Here is a 24,593-nt window from a genome sequence, read left to right as displayed (position 1 = left end):
AAGAACATAGACAACCTCAAATTAAGGAGAAACTTCCTAACAGTGAGAATAATAAACCAGTGGATCAGCTTACCTTCAAACATTGTGGGTGCTGCATCACTGGAGATTTTTAAGAAGAGACTGGACAATCACTTGTCTGAAATGATATATAGACCTTGATGGCGAACCTATGGGACGCATGGGGGGAAAGCGAGGCATTGCCGTATGTCAGCTCCACCGGACATGCACATGCTAGCCAGCTGATTTTCAGTCTTGAGGAAGGCCTTTTCACCCTCTGGAGGCTTCAGGGAAGCTTCCTTGAAGCCCCAAAGTGCAATAACCTACCCAACAGGCAAACTGAAACTTCAGAAAAAAAGACTTCCAGTTTGCCCATTGTGCTGTTTTTTTGCACTTTGGAGGCTTAAGGAAGCTTCCCTGAAGGCACACTTGGTATGGCCACCTATAAGATAAAAAGAGAAGTTCCAGTTTGGCCATTTGGCCATTTTTCCACTGTCCCAGGCTTCAGAGAGGCCTGTGCACATGCTTGGAGATGTGGGGGATTGTGCACATGTGCAGGGGCAGCACAGGGTACGTATGCATGGGGGAGGAAATGGGTGTGGGCACGTGCATGAGTGCTAGTGCGCCTGCACACACACACACACACACTTTTGGCACATGAACCAAAAAAGTTCACCATCACTGATATAGAATTTCCTGTTTAAGCAGGAGGCTGGAGTAGAAGACCTCTAGGGTCCCTTCCAGCTCTATTCTGATTGAAATGTTTTAATTTAAATCACAGAACAAGTTATTATCAAAAACAATATTTTATATAACGATAACAATATAACAATAAAGCATTCTTTCAATCAAAATCAACAATCTTAATTATACGTTTTATAGTAGAAAGATGTCTTTTTAAAAATAACAAGTTTGAGACAATTATCAAACTCAATTTCAGTGAAGCATTTATGAAAAACTTACTGAAAGCCGAAGTATGGAAACACATTTTTAAAAATTATATTATAAAAAACATAAAAGAATGCAAAAAAAAGTCTACTCTCTCTGGCAAGGAAAATCCAAAATAACAGCAATTCTTCAAATCAAATAAATATACAAACTGATGGAAGACCACCAGGAAAAAGACAAATTTCTGAAAACATCTGAAAAAACCTAGGTTTGGACTGATGAATAAAATAAAGATATTAAGAATCACCAAGGATGATGAGATGGGCAGCATATTAAACAGGTGATGGAAAATAAAATAAAATAATTAAATTATTTTTTTCTCCACCATGAACCCATCCAAATTCTCAACCAATACTGCTGAACCAAATAGCAGTACATTTTTGACACTAGATTTGCAGACTTACATTAAACTTTTTATTACCCAATAAAAATGAAAATGCTTTAACAGTTTCAAATGACACTTACACCATAAACAATTTTATCACAAAGTCGTCTTAGAGCTTTGTGAATTTCTTTGTTTCTTAAAGTATAGATGAAGGGGTTGATCAAAGGAGTCATGACCGTATAGGTAATAGAGAATATTTTACTGAGAGGTCTAAGGGAGGGAGTGTCTGGCAATACATAAGCAATGATCAATGTGCCATAATAGAGGCAAACTACTATGAGATGAGAGGAGCAGGTTGAAAAGGCTTTTTCCCTTCCAGTGGTGGTCTGAATTTTAATGATGGCACATATGATACAGACATAAGAAATGAGAGTCAATAGAAATGGAGCAATGGTGAAAACAACAGCCATGAGAAAGCCAAATAATTTAAGGAAACTTGTATCACTACAGGATAATTTCATCAATGGACGTAAGTCACAAAAATAATGGTCTATGACATTAGGTCCACAGAATGATAACTGAGATACAACAGCTATCAGGATTATATTAAATATAAAACTATTTATCCATGTCCCAGCCATGAGCTGGAAAAAGAATTTCTTAGTCATTATAGAAGCATAGACCAAAGGTCTACAAATTGCTGAATAGTGATCATAAGACATAGCAGCCAAAAGATAGGTTTCTAGAGCTGCACAAATGCATAATAAATGATATTGTCCTAGGCATTCTTTCACACTAATGGTTCTTTTTCCATTCAGCATATTGGCCAGCATTTTTGGCAAGAAGATAGAGCTATAACAAGTGTCCAAACAAGACAATTTTGCCAGAAAGAAGTACATCGGTGTGTGAAGGTGTTGATCAATCACAATAAGCAGAAAGATGAGGAGATTTCCAATTATTATCATCAGATAAATCACCAAGAAGAACCAGAAAAGGAAAAGTTGTAGTTGAGCAGGATTCCCCAAGCCCAGAAGGATAAATTCTCTGATGTTTGTCTGGTTTCTTTCTTCCATATCCAATATCGTTTTCCATTAATGAAATCTGACATAAATTCTAGAATATATAACAAGAACACAGGTTCAAATGCAAAAATATAAAGTACTAATTCCCCCTTTTCCAAAATAAAGGGAATGGGGAAGAAGAGAGAGAAGTGGAGAATGCATTGAATACATCTTCAATGCTAGGGAAGAATTTACCATTATGCCATTCAAATAGTGGAAACATTAGCTATAGCTGGGATGAGGAGGTGGACACAAGAGAAATTTTAGTCATGGAATCTACCAGGTAAAATTATTGATTAAGAACAACAAATGAGGATAAGTTGTTTTTAATTAACTTGCTTGAGGCCTTCTACTCGGGATGTTTTCTGGTACAGAGAACACATTGAAATTTTATTTTATTCATAAGAATGAAATAGTGGAACATTGTTACAATTCATAATATTTTGACACATAGTTTATCTTTTAATTTAATATTCAAAGCATTGGCAAGTAAAACACTGACATAATTTTGGAGTCTACAGAATCCAATAACTATTTTTTCACATCTTTCAAATAAAAATTCAACAAATGCTCAGAGAACTGTCTTCTATTTTTTTCTCTAATGCATCTTTTTAACAAAATCTAAATCACATCTTCACAATTTCAAAATTAATGAAAGCAATAGTCCAACTTTTGGCAGGAGTGAAATTGTCTTTCTAGCATTTAACTGGCATACAAATCCAATTAAATAAATAAATAAATTGTGAAAATGTTCTTCTCACAGTCAAAGAAGAAATTTTCTTCTCACAGTCAAAGAACAAAAGAGAATGAAGATTTGCCGTATAGTTTTCTATTGCCAAGTGGTTCTTTTTTCTAATATCAGGGCAGTGAACAGATGCCTAGGCAACTGGTTCTTTTAGATCAAGAGGCAATAAGCACACCAATAAATAAATATATTTTAAGCTTTATTATTAGCTAAAGAAAACAGATTTTAAAGCATAATATAAAAAGTAAACATACCAAGCAAGATGACAACCAAATCTCTTGGAAGCTGTCAGGAGCTCCTTAATCAGAGATATCCAAAGGACGGCTAGTTTCCACAATATTCGGTTTTGTGCAAAAGATTCAGAGCTAGGTTTTGTGCAAAAGATCCCAATTATAACAGCAACCTTTATCAAAATATGGCACTATAACCTCATGGCCCCACTATGGCCATGAGACTGCAAGCCCCAACTTTGATTGAGAGGCATGTGATTCTGGAAATGAAAAGTTAGACTTTTACCATAAGATGTCCTTCCTTATTCAGCAAAAGGTAGAATAACTCAAAATGAACTCTGAACTTATATATATTTTTATGACAAGAAGGACAAATCAAAATATGTCAATAAACTCAAATTAAAATGGTCTTCCAAATTGCCACTACAGTGAATAAAAATACAATAATTACTACCCCTTCCCAGAAGCAAATTTGCAGGATCCTTAAACTGTCTATATAAATTATATAAATGTGGCAGAATAACGCCGGCTGACTCACCGGCCCCACGGCGATGTTGCTGAAGGGCCGGGCAGACTCGGACCCTTCAGATGGCGGCCGCCATCTTGTTTTCGGCCGAAATCTCGCGAGACGAGATTTCGGCCGGGAATGCCCTGCCCACATGGCTGGGCATGACGTCGGGTCCGGGCGGGGCCTGCTGGCCCTATTTAAGGGGCAGCAGGCCGGGAAACAGCCTTTTCGCCCGGACCTGGTTGCCTGAGCAGACACTTGTTTGGTGCTGCTCGGCCGCCATTTTGAGTCTCCCTCGTGTTGCGGCCGCCATTTTGTGGCCTGCCGAGGGGGCGAAAAGTGCTCTGCTTGCTAATACTTCTCTTCAAGACAACGTTGAGGCCTCACTCCTTTCACTCGAGCGGTCTTCAGCGATCCCCCTCGGGCCCGAGGGGGACTGGTAACCCTCCCGGCTGGGAGGAGGGCGCGGTGGGGGGTGTTGGGTCTGGGCCCCGGTCTTGAGGGTTGGTGTTACCGGATTGCAGGCTTTTCAGGCCTGCCTGCGCAGGGAGGCTTGCTATCGTAATAATACATAAACATAAATACTGTGCAATTAGATATAATTGTAAGTTTTGCCCTTAAGGGGGTTAAAGGGGTAGCAGGTGCTCCCAGGCCCTAGGTAGGGCCCCGTGGTTGGGGAGTTGGGCCTGCCACTCGTGCTGGGGGTTTCTCCTAGGAGGTTTTAGTGGCTTATTGCATACAAAGGGAAGAAGGGTGATGGCTCCCAAGAAAAGGCCTGCCACTGCTCCTATGGCTCCGCCAGCGGCGCGCCCCAGGAGGGCCCTTAGGCCTTCTGCCCGGGCCCGGGCCAGCAGGGAGGGGACTGCTGGGGTGGTCCCTGGACAGGGGGGTGGTCTCGTTGCCTCCTGCCCCTCAACCTGATGTTTCTCCTGCTTTGTCTTGGGCCAGGGTGTTGGAGAGGCTCGATGAGCTCGAGCAGTGGAGGAGCGGTGCGGTCCCCGGAGCGTCCAGCGATCAAGTGCCCGCGGCGTTGGGGAGGGAGCCGGCGGCGGCCCAGGCTGGGCAGCCGGCTCCGTTCGGACGGCAGGCCCCTGCAGGGCCGATGGCGGCTTTTCCGGGCCCCACACCATTGGGCCCCCCGTGGATGTCTTCAACCCCGTACGGGGCAGGTGAGGCTGCACCACACACCACAACCCTGTCTTTTCTTCCTCCCCCCGCCCCGGGTTTTCCCCCGGCGGGGGTCGGGAGTGGGTCCAGCCTTTTGGGGTCCCTCGCGGGCACCTGCGGGCAGGTGTGGGCTCCGCCGGTTCCTCCTCCGGGGCAGTCGGCGGCCGGCGCTGCTCCGCTGTCCGGGACGGGTCCTGCGGGGACACCTGCGGTGCCAGGGGCAGGGGGGTGGGTTCCTCCGGCCCCTCCTGTCATGCCCCCGCTCCCGGTTTTCCCCTACCCCCATGGGGCGGGTGTTTTTGGCGTGGCGGCCAACTCGGTGTGGGACCCCTTTGCTTGTATTAAAGCGGGGGCCATACCGTGCGGGCTGCCGTCCACCCCTCTAGGTTGCCACCTTCACCCGTCGGTCAAGGAGGCTATTTGGCGGGGCGAGTACGTGGATCTCTTTTCGCTTTTGAACCGTGAGGTTCCCAAGCAGGAGAAAGAGATTGTCCCGGGGGAGAAAACAAAGAAGACCAAGGTAACGAAATGCTTCAGCTCCTGGCTGTATGCCTTTCTTACCTATGGGTCGGTGGTGATCCAACGGCAGCCGGCTATGGCCTCTGCCATGTTTAAGTATATAGACTTAATTGCCAGGGCCCACTTTGAATATAAGGGCACCATCTGGCGCCATTATGATAAGGGTTTCCGCATGAGGATGGCTGTGGAGCCCAACTTGCCGTGGGATATGGTGGTCCCGGACCTGTGGTTCCGGGCCACGCATATGTCCGGGAAGGAAGGGTGTGAGCGCACGGATAGTGGGCACTTTATGGAGGAGGAGCCCGGCGCGGCTTCGCCGGCCAAGGCGACTCCGGGTGTGGCTGGCAAGGGGGCCTCGCCCGCTTGTCATGAGTTTGCTGCAAAAGGGGCGTGTTTTCGTCCCTTTTGTAAGTACAAGCATGCCTGCGGGAATTGTGGGGGGTCCCATGCGGCTTCAGTCTGTCCCCGCCCCAAGAAAGGGGCGGAGAAGAAGGGCGGGGGTCCAGGAAAACCTCCCCCACCAGCTGGGGGGAAAGGGGCCCAGCCCAATTAATGTTTCTGTGCTTGAGGGTTGGTTGATCGACTACCACCCTCGCCCGAGAGCCGAGTTGCTCTTGAGGGGCTTCTCCGAGGGATTTAGGATCCCTTATGTGGGTATTAGGAGGGCCTTCATGTCCGACAACCTCAGGTCGGTTGTCGGACATGAAGTCATTGTACGGGCTAAGATTCGAAAGGAGGTGGCTGAGGGCAGGGTCCTTGGGCCCTTCCCGGAGCCGCCCTTTCCGAATCTTCGTGTGTCCCCCTTAGGTGTGGTCCCCAAAAAGGCGAGTGGTGAATTTCGGTTGATTCACCATTTGTCTTTTCCGAAAGGGGAGTCAGTGAATGACTTCATTCCTGACGAGCTTTGTTCTGTCCGGTACGCATCCTTTGATGCGGCCGTGGCTATGGTTAGGGAGTGTGGGGTGGGAGCCCTTATGGGTAAATGCGACATTAAGTCGGCATTTCGGCTCCTCCCCATTCACCCAGGCGACTTCGAGCTGCTGGGCTTCCATTTCGAAGGTGGGTTTTACGTGGATAGGGCATTGCCGATGGGCTGCTCTATTTCCTGCTCCCTTTTTGAGAGCTTTAGTACCTTCCTCGAGTGGGTGCTCAGGAGGCGGAGTGGCCTGGGGTCCGTCGTTCATTACCTTGATGATTTCTTGATGGCCGGGCCTGCGCAATCGGAGCAATGCTTTGCTTTGATGCGGGACTTCGAAGCCCTTTGTGCTCAACTGGGGGTGCCTTTAGCCTCCGAGAAGACCGAAGGCCCTGCCACCAGGATTACCTTCCTGGGTATTGAATTGGATTCAGTGGAGCAATCTTCCAGATTGCCCCTGGATAAGTTGGTTAAAATCAGGTCCAAGCTTGAGACGGTCCTGGGCTGCAGGAAGGTTACTCTTCGGCAGCTCCAGGAGTTGGCTGGGATTCTTAATTTTGCCTGTCGGGTAGTGGTGCCTGGTAGGGCTTTTTCTCGCCGGTTGTATGATGCGATGAAGGGGCTAAGTTTGCCCCACCATCGTACCCGCTTATGTGCAGGGGTCAGGGCTGACCTCTGCGTGTGGCGGGAGTTTTTGGAACGTTTTAACGGGTTGTCGTTTTGGCGGCAGGAGCTTCTTTTGGAAGCGGAGCTGCAGCTGTGTTCCGACGCCGCAGGGACTTGCGGTTTTGGGGTAGTGTTAGGTGACCAGTGGTGCTGGTCGGCGTGGCCTCCGGAATGGAGTGCCTGTTCATTGGTTAAGGACTTAACTTTTTTGGAGCTTTTCCCCTTAATAGTGGCCTTAGAGCTCTGGGGGGAGCAGTTCAGGGATAAGACTGTGCATTTTTGGTGTGACAATCTAGCGGTTGTCCATGTTGTGAACGCCCTGTCCTCTAAGAGTGATAGGGTGATGCGGCTTGTCCGCCATTTTGTGCACAGGTCCTTGTCTTTGAACGCCTTGTTCTTGGCTAGGCATGTCCCTGGTTTAGATAACGGGGTGGCTGACGCCTTGTCCCGTGGTCAGTTGTCCAGGTTTCGGACCCTGGCCCCGTGGGCCCGAGAGTCGCCGGAGGTGTTTCCAGCCCACCTGTGGAGCCTGGGCGGGCTCTCGAGAGCTGGAGAGACGAGGCCTCCAGGGCGATCGCCTTATCGGTAGCTCCTAGTACCCTGCGAGCTTATCAGCGTGCAGGTAAGGAGTTTGGGGATTTCAGGCTGGGTAAGGGTTACCCCCATTGCTGGCCTGCCCCGGTTGAGCACCTAGCTGAATTCTGTGTCCTGCTGAAGGGGCGTGGCCTTTCAGTGAGGACTATCAGGGCTAGGTTAGCCGGCCTCGCCTTTCTGTCCAAGGCGGGGGGGGTTGGTGATTTTACGGGTGATTTTCGCATCCGGAGGATGCTGGAAGGTTGGGTGAGGGAGCGACAGGGGTTTCCCTCTGACACTCGTCGGGCCCTGACGGTTCAGCAGCTGTCTCTGATTAATCAGACATTTGGCAGTCTGTGTGCCTCTCCTTACGAGGCTCGGCTGTTCAGGGCAGCGACTTGCGTTATGTTTTTTGGGGCCCTCAGGGTCAGCGAGGCAATGGCCTCCTCGCAGTCTGACTTGTCGCTCCGCGCCTTCCAGCTCGTTGATCTGACCTTTAGACAGGGGGGTGTCTCTCTTTTGGTGAGACACTCCAAGACAGATCAGTTGCACAGAGGGGTTAGACTTGAACTTAGCGCAGCCACCGATAAGTCTGTTTGCCCGGTGGCTGCTTTGCAGCAATTTTGTGTCTTGCGTGGGTCAGGGCGTGGGTACCTTTTTATACACCAGGATGGTTCCCCCCTGACCCGGTATCAATTCTGGGCGATAGTGTCTAAGGCTATGTCTCAGGTAGGCATGGATCCCGCCGGCTATGGAACGCATTCGTTCCGTATCGGCGCCGCCACTAGCGCGGCACTTTCTGGTCTCCCGGCCCAACGGATTCAGGAGATCGGCCGCTGGCTGTCAGCGGCATATTTGGGTTATGTTAGGCCCGCTGAGGATCCGGGGCAGGGTTTAGGCTAGGTAACCTCTCTGTGTGTGTCCTCTTCCAGGTTCCCAGTCCAGGCAGAAACCGACGGCGCTGCTGTGTGGCCACAGCATGGTCTTCTGGGCCGGCCGCTCGGCAGCCAGAAGTGCCATCGGGACCCAGCTGTCGTTGGGACGGTGGGTCAATGTTGTTTGGATGGGCCGGAGGGGTATGCGGTGGGAGGGCCTCCTACCGACACTGCTGGGTACGCAGCATCTCAGGGCGGTACCCGGCGCTGCTGGGCGGGCGGCTACCCAGGGTCGCGCCCAGATGGGACTGGGTGGTCGGCAGCCCATAGCCGCACCCAGATGGCTGGTCTTGCACCTCGGTGGCAATGACCTATGCCTGCTTGGCGGTCTACCGTTGATCGTCCAGGCGCGCGAAGACCTGCGGCGGCTTCGCATGTTATGGCCCACCACGCAAGTGGTGTGGTCAGAGATCCTCCCACGGATCGTTTGGAGGGACGCCATTTCCCTTAGGGCCATCCACCGGGTTAGACGTAGGGTGAATAAGGCCGTGGGAAAAACTGTCAAAGAATTAGGGGGGATTGTAGTTGCCCATCCCCTCATCACTGTAGATCGGCCGTGGCTTTACCGGGCCGATGGCGTTCACCTGTCAGAACAGGGGAACGCCATTTTCTTACAGGACCTGCAGAGGTCTCTGCGTGAGCTGGCGCAGATAGAGGGGGGAGTCGGGGGGCCAAGATAGAGATCTGACCCCCGCTCCGTGGCAGGTTAGGGGCGGAAATCTGGGTGGTTTCAGCAACTGCGCGTTCTCCCTTGGGCATCTTTGGGGATGATTGACAGGTTCTCTCCAAGACCATGGTGGGTGCTACCTGCGCACTTGGGGGGAACCTGTCTTTGGGTCCCGCTATTGAAGTCCCAGGGTAGGGGTGAGCCGGCGGGACCCCCCTCATGCGAGTGTATGGCAGGGTCTCAGGTGAGGGAGAGGTCCCTCACCTGGACCAGCATCGATTACGCCCATAGTTGCCCAGGAATGTTGACCTTTTACGTCATTTCCGCCCCGGAAGTGTTTGTTTGACCCTGCAGGTCCATTTGGTTCCGGGTCATAGTTAAGTATGTTGATTTATGCAAATTTATGCTAATTCATGCTAATTTAATTAATAAATTATGCAAATTTATTATAATAAAAATGACCCAAGTTTAAATCCAGCTCTTGTGTCCGAGTCGTTACTCCGTCTCTTCTGCAATAATGCCGGCTGACTCACCGGCCCCACGGCGATGTTGCTGAAGGGCCGGGCAGACTCGGACCCTTCAGATGGCGGCCGCCATCTTGTTTTCGGCCGAAATCTCGCGAGACGAGATTTCGGCCGGGAATGCCCTGCCCACGTGGCTGGGCATGATGTCGGGTCCGGGCGGGGCCTGCTGGCCCTATTTAAGGGGCAGCAGGCCGGGAAACAGCCTTTTCGCCCGGACCTGGTTGCCTGAGCAGACACCCACCCGCCCTTCCCTATTTTGCAGTGTGCCTCGGGGTCGCCTGCGGGGGCCGAATGGGAATTTTTTGCAGCCTCGCCCATTAGGCCAGGCTGTTTTTTCGCCCATTCCACACTGGGGAGATGGATGTGCGGTTAGGGGGTGTTTGCATTTAATTAGGTTAATTGGCTTACCTCTGGTCATTGGGTAGGCAGGTTAGGGGCGGAAATCTGGGTGGTTTCAGCAACTGCGCGTTCTCCCTTGGGCATCTTTGGGGATGATTGACAGGTTCTCTCCAAGACCATGGTGGGTGCTACCTGCGCACTTGGGGGGAACCTGTCTTTGGGTCCCGCTATTGAAGTCCCAGGGTAGGGGTGAGCCGGCGGGACCCCCCTCATGCGAGTGTATGGCAGGGTCTCAGGTGAGGGAGAGGTCCCTCACCTGGACCAGCATCGATTACGCCCATAGTTGCCCAGGAATGTTGACCTTTTACGTCATTTCCGCCCCGGAAGTGTTTGTTTGACCCTGCAGGTCCATTTGGTTCCGGGTCATAGTTAAGTATGTTGATTTATGCAAATTTATGCTAATTCATGCTAATTTAATTAATAAATTATGCAAATTTATTATAATAAAAATGACCCAAGTTTAAATCCAGCTCTTGTGTCCGAGTCGTTACTCCGTCTCTTCTGCAATATCTAGTCATCAGCTTGGTATCATGAATAATTTTTATGATAGTTAGAAAAATGAGGATCATTCTATGCTGATAGTTTGATAGTTCCTAACCAGGAAACAAATGAACCTTTAAAGTCATAATGAAAATACTTAACAGGGACTCATTAGTATAGCAGTAGCTAGCATAAATAATATATAAATTGCATCTGCAGTATTATATATAATATTTTTTATTATTGCAATGGGATGTTCCTTACATTTTTCTCCAACTGGCCCACAAATAAAAATAGGCAGTTCCTGTTCCTAATTTAGTAATTTTATAAGAATACCTTAGTTAAAGTTAGAAACTCAACTGTTCTAAAGTGAGTTAGATAAGGCTGCATTTTAATTTGTACTTTATTTAACTTCTGTTAAAGCTCCCTACCAGACAGACTCTCCTTTCCAAGTTTCTGTCTCCCCAAGATTGCCAAGGTAAATTATCCACTTGTTTTATATGCTGATGATGTGGCTCTCTTTTCACAAAAGAATGGGGAAACTTTAAGCAAACATTGTCAAAATACCTAGATTTAACTAGACTATTGAAGGAAAGAGAACTGAGCAGGTGAAAAGCTTCAAATTGGCAGCAGACAGGGGGGAAGGGGAGGAAGAGGGGAAGTAGTGTTCTATATAGATGCTTGAAAGATACACATTGATCATACTGCTAAGCACAAAGGAGCATAGCAGCTACAATATTATGTTTTGCTTTTTTATAAAAGTATTAGGAATTACATGCTGGCAGTTCTGAATTTTTTTACATTAAAATCAGTTTGCACATTAAAACATTTCCCTACACAAGGCAATCCTCAATCAACTATTTATTCAATAGTAAATGTAACCATATTTAAAGTTGTTTCAGTTCATATTTATTGATAAAAATATTGTCTTCATAATTATAAAGGCAATATATCTTCCTCAAAGAACAACACCAAATGTTTTTGCCAAAATCAGCTCAGATGAAAAAGTCCAAACCTGTTGGAAGCATAAGAACTGAAATGACTTTGCCCAACACACAACATATGATTTGTTTTAAAATTATCTGCTGGATAAATCACAGCTTTAAAGTAAATGTCAGCTACATCCCATTACTTACAAACCATACAAGTTGGCCAAATGAACTAAAATGAAATCATGATATACCTTACCAAGATTTATAAGACCAATCAATATTTTAATGGAAAAAATATTAAAAAATATTCTTACAAAATTTATCTGTGTAATGTATTTGTAGCAAGTTAAAGGTTATAAGATACTGGGGGTTTTTCAAATTACCACTCAATAATTTGTATTCTAAAGAGAATTTAGAATGTGAGTTGAAAATATTTCAAAATAAGTTTTCATTAAAAAATTAAAATAATTATACCTAAGAGATTCATTGCTGCTTTTCTGATATAATTTCAATATGAACCCCAAAGGAAATTTAATGTTGTTGTTGTTTTATCTTGAGATTACTTATTGCCCAAAGCTACTAATCCTGTACGTTTTTATCTTTATTTTTATCGTGTGTTTGGAATTTTTTGCCTTTGAGTCTAAATACTATGGCAAGCTGGTTGTCATAATTCTGAGAAAGATTGACCCTTTTACAATATTATTTGTGCAATTAATCATGAGAATCCATAAGGTCACATTCATGTGCCAAGAATAAAATTAATCTATAACAATATATTAGCAAGTTGAACATTTTTGTTTAATGCTGGAAAAAGGCAAAAACTGCCAATGCTGAATCTGCTTCAAAGAAAAGATGGGTGGCCTACAGAAACTCATATATTTTGTGCTACCAGCTGATGTTGACTGTCAGTTCCATCATTCTATACATTATATTGTATTTTCTCCAGAATTTTTGGAAATCTGAAATCATTCTTTTTTTCCTTGGAATCTTCATTTAAATTAAGTGAAAAGCATCTGTCAGTAGCAGTGGGTTAGGGTGATTGATAATGAGACATTTTACACTGCAATTTCTGAGATGTATTATTGCATTCCGCCTAAATTGAATTCTTCTTGAGATTGATTGCTATAAATCCTTAAAAATTAAGGAAGTCTTTTTGTCTTCCCAAAAGATAAAAAAACAAAACAAAACAATGAGATTTGAAGAAAATACGTTTTTCCTTCTTGTACAAAAATTAGCTAGCACAAGATTCTTTCATAACTAGTAATGCAATAGGAATTTTCAATTCAGTTGGGGCATAGGACATCCTGTGGGAGGTTCAGGAAGTGGCACGATAAGGGACTTCTTCATGTAGTATGATGGCAGGTTACATCATCTTTTTCTAAGATTATCTTCTTAAGGGAAAGAAAATGTTATTGGAGTAGGGAGACCTCTTTCTAATGGATAGATATGGGCATGAATTACAAACTCCATCTCTGCAAACTAAATACACTAAGAATGAGAATTGTTTTGTTGAAGTTCTTTTGTTTCTGGTAATTGCATTCATTTATTTAAAATATTTTGTATAATTATTTATTTATTAGATTTATTAGATTTGTATTATCCATTTTAAAACCAAACCTGGGGGTCTCACAACCAACAAACCAACATAAAACCAGCAGTATATTATGTTTTTATTCAAAATATTTTTATTCAAAACTTAAAATACAAACTCAAAAAAAGGTAATTCTGAGTAACTGAACAAAACTGAATAAGAGAAAAAATAAAAATAAAAGAAAGAAAGAAAAAATAAAAAAACCAAAAATACATATTTATTTAACACCCCCCCATCAACGGTAGGTCCCCCCCAGTTTGAACCAGTACTATTGAACCAGTAGTAACTTGCCTGGATTGCTGGAACCAGCAGCGAGCCAGGCCTACTATGCATTGAACCAGTCTTCTCGGTGACACTGTATGTGACACCATCTTGGGTTTTTTTCTTCTGCACATATGCAGAAACTTTTTTAAAAAATACCACATATGTTTGCATGTGCAAAGCACACCCTCCTTCACAGCGCGTGCCTGAGCATACTGGTAGCAAAAAAAACCCAGAACCCACCTCTGTCCCACATGAATACTTTTGAATATACTTCAACATTTCTGTAGTCTAAAACAGAAATATTCAAGTATACATAAGCTCCTACAACTCTGTTTTCCCAAGCAATCTCACCTCTCATTGACTTAGTATGAAATAAAAATAATTAACAGGTAAGCATAATAGCAAAACTAACTTCAAATCCCTCTTTTTATCCTTCAAAATATAATGAAGAAATGATTTATCTGTATCCTCCACTAGATATTTCAATGATAAATCCCAATTTTATTAAAGAAAGTAATCCACACAGAATCCAATGCCTTAACAAAAATCAATTACCATATTTTAGAATCTTTTTTAGCCAATGAATTAAATTGTTGAAATGATTGGCATAAAAAGGAAATCTTCCTGTTTTATACAATGTTTAATTTATTTTTCTCTTGGAAACTTCAAAAAATTAGACTTTCAAACAATGTTCTATTGATTAATGTTTCCCAATATTTGAAAATAATTATAGCCAAGGAAATTAGTAAGAAAGTTTAATTTTATGTTGTTTTTAATCACAGTTGTTATGATAGGAAATTAACATACAGCTTTGATTTCATATAATCCATCCCATTCCTCCTTCTCCATTCTAAACTACTGCATATAAGGTCACAGCTATATGACAGATAAATTTAGAATTAGAATCAAGTTACAATGATTAATCAGAAGTAAAAATGCAATTACATTCATGATTAAGTTATTGTATTTTCTCAATTTATTCATTTTGTAAAAAAAAATAACATGAACTAAGTTTAACATATTGATATTCTTTATAAAATGGGGAAAGTGCAAAATATACAATAAAAGTCATTTTCACCACTTCATCACAGTTGTACTTCCTTGACAACCAAAAAACCCCCAGAGACAAATAGTTGTGGCTGCAAAGACAGTAATTATCGCTAGTTTATCAAATATGTTCAACATTTTCACCTGTTAAAGATAAAAATCAGTTAGGACTACCCTTTCATGAGTGCTCAATGGAAGTCATGGAAATCTTGATGGCAGTGTGGTTGTCTATGAAGGCCATCTGGGAGAGTTGCAGGTTTCCCTGTGTATCTGGTTAGTAAAACAGATTGTTGAACTAGATGAACTGGGCATCTGATCCAGCTGGACATTATTTGTGTTCTTATCTTCTGCCTAACTGTCTTCAAAAAAAGTTATCAACTTATCAACAGTTCTTCTTAAAGCCTGGTGAACTTCTTTATTTCTTAAAGTATAGATGAGGGGATTAGCCAAAGGAGTCAGGATTGTATAAAAAATGGAGAAGATTTTATTGAGGTGTCTCAGAGTTGGAGTGTCTGGCAATATATAAACAATGATTAAGGTGCTGTAAAAAAGGCAAACCACCATCAGATGAGATGAGCAGGTTGAAAAAGCTTTCCGCCTTCCAATAGTAGATTGGATTTTTATGATACTACTAATGATACAAATGTAAGAAGTGAAGGTGAGGAAAAATGGAGCAATAGTAAAAATGAAAGACAAGAGAAGAACAATGAGTTCAAACAAGGTAAGGTCACTGCAAGACAGTTTTTTCAGAGGACTTAAATCACAAAAATAATGATCTATCACATTAGTTCCACAGAACGAAAACTGAGCCATCAGAAAGACAATAATACTATTAGCCATAAAACCATTTATCCATGCTACAGCTACAAACTGGAAACAAATCTCCTTATTCATTAGAGAAGTATAGAATAACGGTCTACATATTGCCAAATAACGGTCATAAGACATTGCTGCAAGAATAAATGTTTCTACACCTACGCAAGAGCCAAATAAATAATATTGAACTAGACAGTTTCCCACAGTAATAGTTCTATCTCCACCTAATAAATCAGATAACATTTTTGGTATGATAGTTGAAGAATAAACAAGTTCCACACAGGATAGATTCCCAAGGAAGAAGTACATTGGTATATGAAGCTGTTGGTTAGCTGCAACTAATATAATGATGGTGATGTTTCCAATTGATGTGACAAGATAAATCACCAGGAAAAGTGAGAAAAGAAAAGGCTGTAGTTTGACAGGATTCCCCAGTCCAAACAGTAGGAATTTTGTGATGCCTGTCTCATTTCTGTTGTCTATATCCAACATTTCTTTTGACTAATAAATATTTTAACAAAGTTAATCACAAGTAAAATATGGCAAATAATTATATGACAAAGAAACATATACAGAACTTAGAATAAGATGCTATTTGACCAAACTGATATTGTTCATAATGAAAGTATAATTAGCAAAAATGTTTTTGCCAAACCAATCATTATGGTGACATTTTTCCCCCCTTCACCATCATATAAATCATCATATTTAAAAATTTGCACAAAATTGTAATAGTTGAGCTATTTCTGTACTGAAAATACATTTTCACACAAAATAAACAACCAATAGAAATCAAATTTATGAGTGGATGATGATCACCAATTTAAGATAAAGGATAAAATTATTAATAGCGGCTGATTGTAGAGTTTTGATTATTGAAAATAAACATCATAAATTTCAGTTTCAGGTCTGGAGGACACTACTGAAGCATCTTACATTTGAAGTTGATCTAGCATTTAGAGTTCATGTACATCCCTGATTCGCTGCTTGACAATATACAGCAATCCAGCTTGAATCTTCATAAGTCTTTTTTATCATGCTTCTTGAATAAGGATGAAAAGAATATCATTTTTTAGTAAAAACTGGGGACGGGAACCTTATAATTGAAAGAGAAACCAGTTAGGAATCTTCTGTATTGGTGGAAGAACCAAGCAACAAATTTAGAATTAAATAAAAACTAAATATTGATATTATTAAAGAGTACTTAGCTTTATACAACATATACAAGGGTTCCATCTGAGGAAAACACTACTTGATAGAAACACTTTACAAGAACGGTTCAAATAGTGGACACTGAAGGTAGAATAATCAGTTACAGAGGATATCATCAATTCTATTTTTTTCTGAAAAATTAATAAACCTGAATTGAGTGCTTTAGTACTATAAATATTGACACAACCAGCAATGATTTGAGTTTAAGGGTGCTCACTTAACACTACAATGATTCTGCTTATTAAAAAGTTGAATGAATTATACTATATATATATATATATATATATATATATATATATATATATATGTATATATATATATATATATATATATATATGTATATATATATATATATATATATATATATATATATATATATATATAAACATATGTGCAAAATAGTTCTAATTGGTTACATAATTATTGACAAGAGTCCTGTCTTCCTGTTGTTAGCCTTCTTGTAAAACGTATTGCTACATATGAGAAATAGAATCCATTCCTGCACATAACTATTAATAGCAGCTCAGACTGAACTAAATATTAAAACATTAATTTCAACAGAGTGATCTTTCCTGTTAATATTCCAAATAGTCATTTCTTTTCTTAGGATGATGTTTTCTAAGGTTTAATTACTCTAGTGTAACATGAATATATTCTTGATTTATCTGCTTCTTTAGGCAAATTGCATTTGACAGATATATATAGCTGTAGATCAGGTGGCTTATATATTGTATAAATTATAAATATATCCCCCAAACTGGATATTTAAATCCATTCAAGGACAGTATATTCTTCTAGACATCAGTATAGAAAGAAACTTATTTTTTATTTAATTTGGCCTAATCCGGCTTTATTTAATACATAATTGATTTAATTCTTTTAAAATTATTTAAAATGCAAAATAAACGTAGTGGCTGAGCTCCTATACAAGAATTAACTATAAACTACTATATCATTTGCAGAGCATAATCCTAGTTCCCCAGATCAAGTGGAATTAAAGTCATACAATGATATAAATTTATAATACTTACTAAGATTTATGAAGCCAACAAATATTTTAATGAAAAAGAATATTAGGAAAAGAGTACCATCTTTCCAAAATCCATGCAACTGTCTAAAATTAATTAGCAGCAAGTTACTGCTTCATTTATTGATGTCCCAAAGAATCAATATTGGTTTTCCCTCCTCCAAATTATTTTTCCAAGCAAGCTATAGCAGTTTCTGTTTTGAGATCAAATTATTTCTAAAATACTGTTTGATAAATATTTAAAATAATTAACCCTGGGAGATAAGATGCTTCTTTTTCTGCTTCTCTGATGCAATTTGATTATGAACCAAAAAGTGTCTTGGGATTTCTCTTTTATTCAGAGCTTTCTAATTCTGAAGAATGATTAACCCTATTGCAACATTACTGGTAATTAAGCAAGCTATCTTGAGAACCCAGAGACTCACATTTGTGTACTAGTAATAAAAGTAATCTATACCTTTTACTGCTAGCATTCTGAAAAAAATACTTTATCTTTAATCTCAATAAAAGGCATGACTTTGCAGACTTTGCAAGCACTTCAAAAGTCAGATGGATTGCTTTGAGAGATATTTTTAGTGATACCACCAGGTCCTGATTATTAGTTTGTATAACTGCAAGTATTATTGCAGCAGAGGCGGAATAACAACGCGGACACAGAGCTGGATTTAAACTGGGTCATTTTTATTAATTAATTAAAATTAATGGAATTCAACCTAACATGGACCCGCAGGTGGCGGTGGCCGAGGGCAGGGTCTTGGGCCCCTATGCATGCCTGCCCTCGCCCGCTCTCTGGGTTTCACCTTTTGGGATAGTCCCCAAGAAGGCCAGTGGTGAATTTAGATTGATTCACCACTTGTCCTTCCCTAAAGGGGAATCAGTGAATGGTTACATTCCTGATGAGCTCTGTTCAGTTCGCTACGCGTCTTTTGATGCGGCAGTGGCCATGGTTAGGAAGTGTGGTGTAGGAGCCCTAATGGGTAAATGTGACATTAAGTCTGCATTCCAGCTCCTTCCCATGCACCTGGATGATTTCGAGCTCCTGGGTTTCCATTTTGAGGGTGGCTATTATGTGGACAGAGCATTGCCCATGGGCTGCTCTATATCTTGCTCCCTGTTTGAGAGCTTTAGCACCTTCTTAGAGTGGGCCCTCAGGAGGCGATCTAGTTCGGGTTCAGTGATTCATTACCTTGATGATTTCCTGATGGCCGGGCCTGCGCATTCAGAGCAGTGTTTGGCTCTGATGTCGGCCTTTGAAGCTCTTTGTGCTCATCTGGGGGTTCCTTTGGCCCCCAAAAAGTCCGAAGGCCCAGACACCAGGATTACCTTACTTGGTATTGAATTGGACTCCATTGTGCAGTCTTGCAGATTGCCATCTGAGAAGATCCTTAAGGTTCAAGATAGATTGGATCAGGTTTTAGTGAGATGTAAAGTCACCCTTTGCCAACTTCAGGAGTTGGCTGGGTTACTCAATTTTGCCTGCCAGGTGGTGGCCCCCGGCAGGGCCTTTTCACGTCATTTGTATACGGCAATGATGGGGCTTCGTTTGCTCCGCCATTGGATGCGCTTGCGTGCTGGGGTCAGGAATGACCTGAGCATATGGCAAAGCTTCTTAGCCCACTTTAATGCTCTGTCCTTTTGGAGGCACGAGCTTCTTTTGGAAGCTGAGTTGCAATTGTGTTCGGACGCTGTGGGGACCCATGGGTTCGGAGTTATTTTGGGCAACCAGTGGTGCTATTCTATGTGGCCTCCGGAATGGAGGGCCTCTTCTATTGTTAAGGATCTGACATTTTTGGAACTCTTTCCCCTAGTGGTGGCTTTAGAGCTATGGGGGGGAGCAATTTAGGAATAAGACTGTGCACTTTTGGTGTGACAACCTGGCCATTGTCCATGTTGTGAATGCCCTGTCTTCTAAGAATGACAGGGTTATGCAGCTTGTCTGCCATTTTGTGTGCAGGTCTTTGTCCCTAAATGCCTTGTTTTTGGCCCATCATGTTCCCAGGCTCGAAACCGAGATGCCTGATGCCTTGTCCTGTGGTCAGTTGTCCAGGTTCCAGATGCTGGCTCCGTGGGCTCGTGGATCACCGGAAGCCTTCCCTTGCCATCTGTGGAGCCTGGGCGGGCTCACAAGCAGTGGAGGATCGAGGCAGGCAGGGCCATGGCCCTCTCAATAGTGCCCAGTACCCTGAGGTCATACCAAAACTCAGGTAAGGAGTTTTGGGAATTTTGCCAATCCGTGGGCTACTTACACATCTGGCCCATCCCTGTCGACCACCTGATAGAGTTTCGCATTCTGCTTAAGCAGCACCGCCTATCAGTTAAAACTATTAGGACTAGACTGGCAGGCCTGGCTTTTCTTTCCAAGACCAGTGGATTCTCGGATTCCTCTGGGGATTTCTGCATTCGGAAAATGCTAGAGGGGTGGGTTAGGGAGCAATCGGTGCCCTCTATGGACTGCAGATTGGCACTGAATTTACAACAGCTGTCCAACATTAATAATACATGGAGCAGTCTGTGTGCCTCTGTCTATGAAGCCCGCCTTTTCCAGGCAGTGGCCAGTGTGATGTTTTTTGGGGCTCTTCGGGTTAGTGAGGCTTTGGCCTCCTCTCGCGGAGACGGGTCACTTTGAGCCTTACAGTTCTCGGACCTGCAGTTTGAGGGCACCGGCGTCTCTCTTTGGTGAGACAGTCTAAAACTGACCAGTTAGGTAGGGGGTCCAGGATATTTTTGATGGCCGCTGATGATCAGTCTGTTTGTCCAGTGGCCGCCCTTTCCTCCTTTTGTAACTTGAGAGGAATGGGACAGGGGTACCTTTTTAGTCATCAGGATAGCTCCCCGCTCATGCGCTATCAATTTTGGGCGATTATGACCAGGGCGTTGGTTGTGATTGGCCTTGACTCTGCCTGGTACGGAACGCACTAGTTCCATATTGGGGCTGCCACTAGCACAGCAGTTTCTGGCTTCCTGGGTCATAGGATCTGGGAGATTGGTTGCTGGAGGTCTGCGGCCTATTTAACTTACGTTTGGCCTGCTGGTTCAGTTGAGCAGGATTTCATGCACGGTAACCTTTCTCTGCCCTCTTCTAGATAGCCCTCGTGGGGAGAAACTGACGGCGCTGCTGTGTGGCCACAGTATGATCTTTTAGGGTGGCCGTTCTGCAGCAAGATCCACCGTGGGGTCCCAGCTGTTTTTGGGCCATTGGGTCAACATCGTTTGGGTTGGACGAAGAGGCTTATGGTGGGAGGGGCTCCTTGCTGCAATGTGGTTGCACCCAGGTGGCTGGTCTTGCACCTCGGGGGCAATGACCTGTGTGTTTTGGGTGGCCTGGCATTGATTTGTCAGGCCCGCGAAGACCTGCAGGCTCTTCGTCTAGCTTGGCCAGCTACGCAAGTGGTCTGGTCTGAAATCCTTCCACGGATTTTCTGGAGGGATGCCATCTCCCCTAGGGCCATTCACAAGATCAAGCGAAAGGTTAATAAGGCCATTGGTAAATTGGTTAAAGAGTTGGGTGGGGTAGTTGTTTCCCACCCCAATATTACTATTGATCAGCCATGACTTTATCGTGCCAACGGCGTTCACCTGTCAGAACAGGGGAATGCCATCTTCTTACAGGACATGCCTCTGGGTCTCGCCCATTTCAATTGCCTTTCAGGGATTGGACGGCGAGACCTCCCACATGCCTTGCATGGCTGGGATCCAGGTGAGGGCATGGTCCCCTTCACCTGGATCAGCATGGAGCTACGCCCCGAGTTGCCCAGGAAGTTTTTACTACGTCATTTCCACCCCAAATGTTTTCAGTTGACCTCTGCGGGTCCATGTTAGGTTGAATTACATTAATTTTAATTAATTAATAAAAATGACCCAGTTTAAATCCAGCTCTGTGTCTGCATTGTTATTCCGCCTCTGCTGCAATAATACTTGCAGTTATGCAAACTAATAATCAGGACCTGGTGGTATCACTAAAAATATATCTCAAAGCAATCCATCTGACTTTTGAAGTGCTTGCAAAGTCTGCAAGGTCATGCCTTTTTATTAAGATTAAAGATAAAGTAAATTTTTCAGAATGCTAGCAGTAAAAGGTATAGATTAGTTTTATTACTAGTACACAAATGTGAGCCTCTAGGTTCTCAAGATAGCTTGCCTAATTACCGGTAATGTTGCAATGGGGTTAATCATTCTTCAGAATTAGAAAGCTCTGAATAAAAGAGAAATCCCAAGACACTTTTTTTTGGTTCATAATCAAATTGCATCAGAGAAGCAGAAAATGAAGCATCTTATCTCCCAGGGTTAATTATTTTAAATATTTATCAAATACTCTTTTTTAGAAATAATTTGATCTCAAAACAGAAACTGCTATAGCTTGCTTGGAGAAATAATTTGGAGGAGGGAAAACCAATATTGATTCTTTGGGACATTAATAAATGAAGCAGTAACTTGCTGCTAATTAATTTTAGACAGTTGCATGGATTTTGGAAAGATGGTACTCTTTTCCTAATATTCTTTTTCATTAAAATATTTGTTGGCTTCATAAATCTTAGTAAGTATTATAAATTTACATCATTGTAAGACTTTAATTCCACTTGATCTGGGGAACTAGGATTATGCTCTGCAAATTATATAGTAGTTTATAGTTTATTCTTATACTCAGCCACTAGATTTATTTTGCATTTTAAATAATTTTAAAAGAAATAAATCAATTATGTATTAAATAAAGCCGGATTAGGCCAAATTAAATAAAAAATAAGTTTCTTTGTGTACTGATGTCTAGAAGAATATACTGTCCTTGAATGGATTTAAATATCCAGTTTGGGGGATATATTTATAATTTATACAATATATAAGCCACTTGATCTACATCTATATATATCTGTCAAATGCAATTTGCCTAAAGAAGCAGATAAATAAAGAATATATTCATATTACACTAGAGCAGGGGTCCCCAAACTTTTTACACAGGGGGCCAGTTCACTGTCCCTCAGACTGTTGGAGGGCCGGACTATAAAAAAAAACCCTGCGGTTTTCTTAATGCCACCACCTTGAGGGAGGAGGAGGAGGTGAAGTGGAGCAAGTCCCCAACTCCTTGCTGAGTTTTCTCTTTCTTTCTCTCTCGCTTCCTTCCTCTCCTTTTTTTCTCTCTCTTTCTCTCTCACTCTCACTTTCTTTCTCTCTCTCTCACTCTCTTTGTATCTCTCCCTCTTCCTTTCTCTCTCCCTCTCTATTCCTTTCTCTCTCTTTCTCTCTGTCCCTCTTTCTCTCTCTTTCTTTCTTTCTCTCTCAATCTCTTTCTAGCTCTCCCTCTTCCTTTCTCTCTCTCTATCTCCCTCTTTTTTCTTTCTCTCTCTCTCTTGCTTTCTTTCTCTGTCCCTCTTTCTCTCTCGCTCTTTCTTTCTCTCTCTCTCTCTTGATTTCTTCCTCTCACACACTCACTCTATCTCTAACTCTTCCTCTCTCCCTCTCTATCTCTCCCTTTTCTCTCTCTCTGTCCCTCTCTCTCTTGCTTGCTTTCTCTCTCACTCTTCCTCTTGTTTTCTTTCTCTCTCTCTCTCACTATCTCTTTCTCTCTCTCTTTCTTTCTTTCTCTCTCTCTGTCCCTCTCACTTGATTTTCTCTCTCTCTCACTCATTATCTCTCTCTCTCCCTCTCTCCCTCTCTATCTCTCCCTTTCTTTCTTTCTTTCTTTCTTTCTTTCTCTCTCTCTCTCTCTCTGTCCCTCTCTCTCTTGCTTTCTTTCTCTCTGTCCCTCTCACTTGATTTTTTCCTCTCTCTCACTCTTTCTCTCTTGCTTTCCTTCTCTCTCTTGCTATCTCTATTTCTCTCCCCCCTCTCTTGCTCGCTCTTTTTCTCACTTTCTCTCTCCTTTCTTTCTATCTCGCTCTCTGTTTGTTGATCTCTCTCTTTCACACTCTCTTTCTCTCTCTCTCTTGTTCTCTCTTTCTCCCTTACCTCTCTGCAGAGGCCGGGGGTGGGGAGGCATGGCACTGGCACATCCGCAACAGGCAGAGGCGGGGGCAGCCATATCTCCCTTCTCCCACTGCCTATGTCTACCGCCGGCACCTCCCGCCAAATCGGCGGCTGGTGCTGCATGTTTCTGGGGTGGGAGCTGCCACTTCCCTCCGGGCAGCCCATCCAGGCGGTCATAGAAAGTGCAATAATCTCTGTACCTTCTACGGCCGCCTGGCTGGGCTGCCCAGAGGGGAGTGGCAGCTCCCACCCGAGGAACCTGCAGTGATGGCCACCAGCAGTAGATATAGGTGGGAGAAGGAAAGGGAGCTGCAGCCGCAGCTGCTCTCCCCACCGGAGATGGGCGTGTGCCGAGCATCTTGGTTGTGGCCTCCCCGCCTCCATCCACCAGCCAGCCCACCTGGAATGGAGCGGTGAGGCTTGGCACCAGCATTCTCGGCAGGCACGGACGTGGCTCTTTCTTTCACCCACCGCCGTCGCCTCCAGCCAAGTGGCAGCATTTGCCGTAAGTTCCTCAGGCGGGTTCTGCCACTTTCTAATAATCTCTGCACTTTCTACAGGTGCCTGGCTGGGCTGCCCAGAGGGAGTGGCAGCTCCCACCCAAGGAACCTGCAGCGATGGCTGCCGGCGGGAGAAAAAAAGGGAGCACACACACACACACACACACACACACACGTGTTCTCAGATGCAATTTAAACATAACTTCAGTAATTAATTTATTTTAAGGTTATATGAAAAGTCTAAAAAAAGTCCAGATAAGAGAATACATTTAAATATTGTAGATAAAAGTGAACTATACAGAGACATATCCAAATTCTACTAAAAAGAATAGCAATAACTTTCAAATCTGTTTTAAAAGACATCATTGAAAGTGCTACCCATACAATAAGAAAGAGTTCTATCAAGGTCAGATAAAACTGGAGAAGATGAAAAGTCAGTTGCATTTGGACACTGTCATGAAGCAAATTAAATTCTTTCAACCATGGTCCTAGTTCGAACTTTCAAGAAATTCTAATGAACTGACGATTGATTGTCATGGTTTTGTTAAAATTTGATTGTCAAAAAATTTAAAAGCAAATGCAAGTA

The 24,593-nt window shown here is 43.2% G+C and overlaps 2 protein-coding genes across 2 annotated transcripts; both read right to left on the bottom strand.

The window, feature by feature from the left end:
• Nucleotides 1–1,395: 1,395 nt before the first annotated feature.
• On the bottom strand, nucleotides 1,396–2,361 carry LOC139153897 (olfactory receptor 1f45-like; the record flags this gene model as incomplete). The annotated part of the gene is made up of 1 exon (XM_070728318.1): nucleotides 1,396–2,361. A coding segment is annotated over one exon (966 nt), but the record flags the coding sequence as incomplete, so codon positions are not given.
• A 12,484-nt stretch (nucleotides 2,362–14,845) lies between these two features.
• Nucleotides 14,846–15,802, bottom strand: LOC139153896 (olfactory receptor 5AP2-like). The gene has a single exon (XM_070728317.1). The coding sequence runs from the start codon at nucleotides 15,800–15,802 to the stop codon at nucleotides 14,846–14,848; it is 957 nt and encodes a 318-aa protein (XP_070584418.1).
• Nucleotides 15,803–24,593: the final 8,791 nt, after the last annotated feature.

This window comes from Erythrolamprus reginae, chromosome Z (genome assembly GCF_031021105.1).
Source record: "Erythrolamprus reginae isolate rEryReg1 chromosome Z, rEryReg1.hap1, whole genome shotgun sequence".
NCBI classification, from domain to species: Eukaryota; Metazoa; Chordata; class Lepidosauria; order Squamata; family Dipsadidae; genus Erythrolamprus; species Erythrolamprus reginae.
Note: the sequence above shows the minus strand (reverse complement) of the source record. Positions and strands in the feature narration are given on the sequence as shown.

Excerpts from the sequence above, each read along its gene's own strand:
- LOC139153896 (XM_070728317.1), bottom strand. The coding sequence starts at position 15,802 with ATGTTGGATATAGACAACAGAAATGAGACAGGCATCACAAAATTCCTA.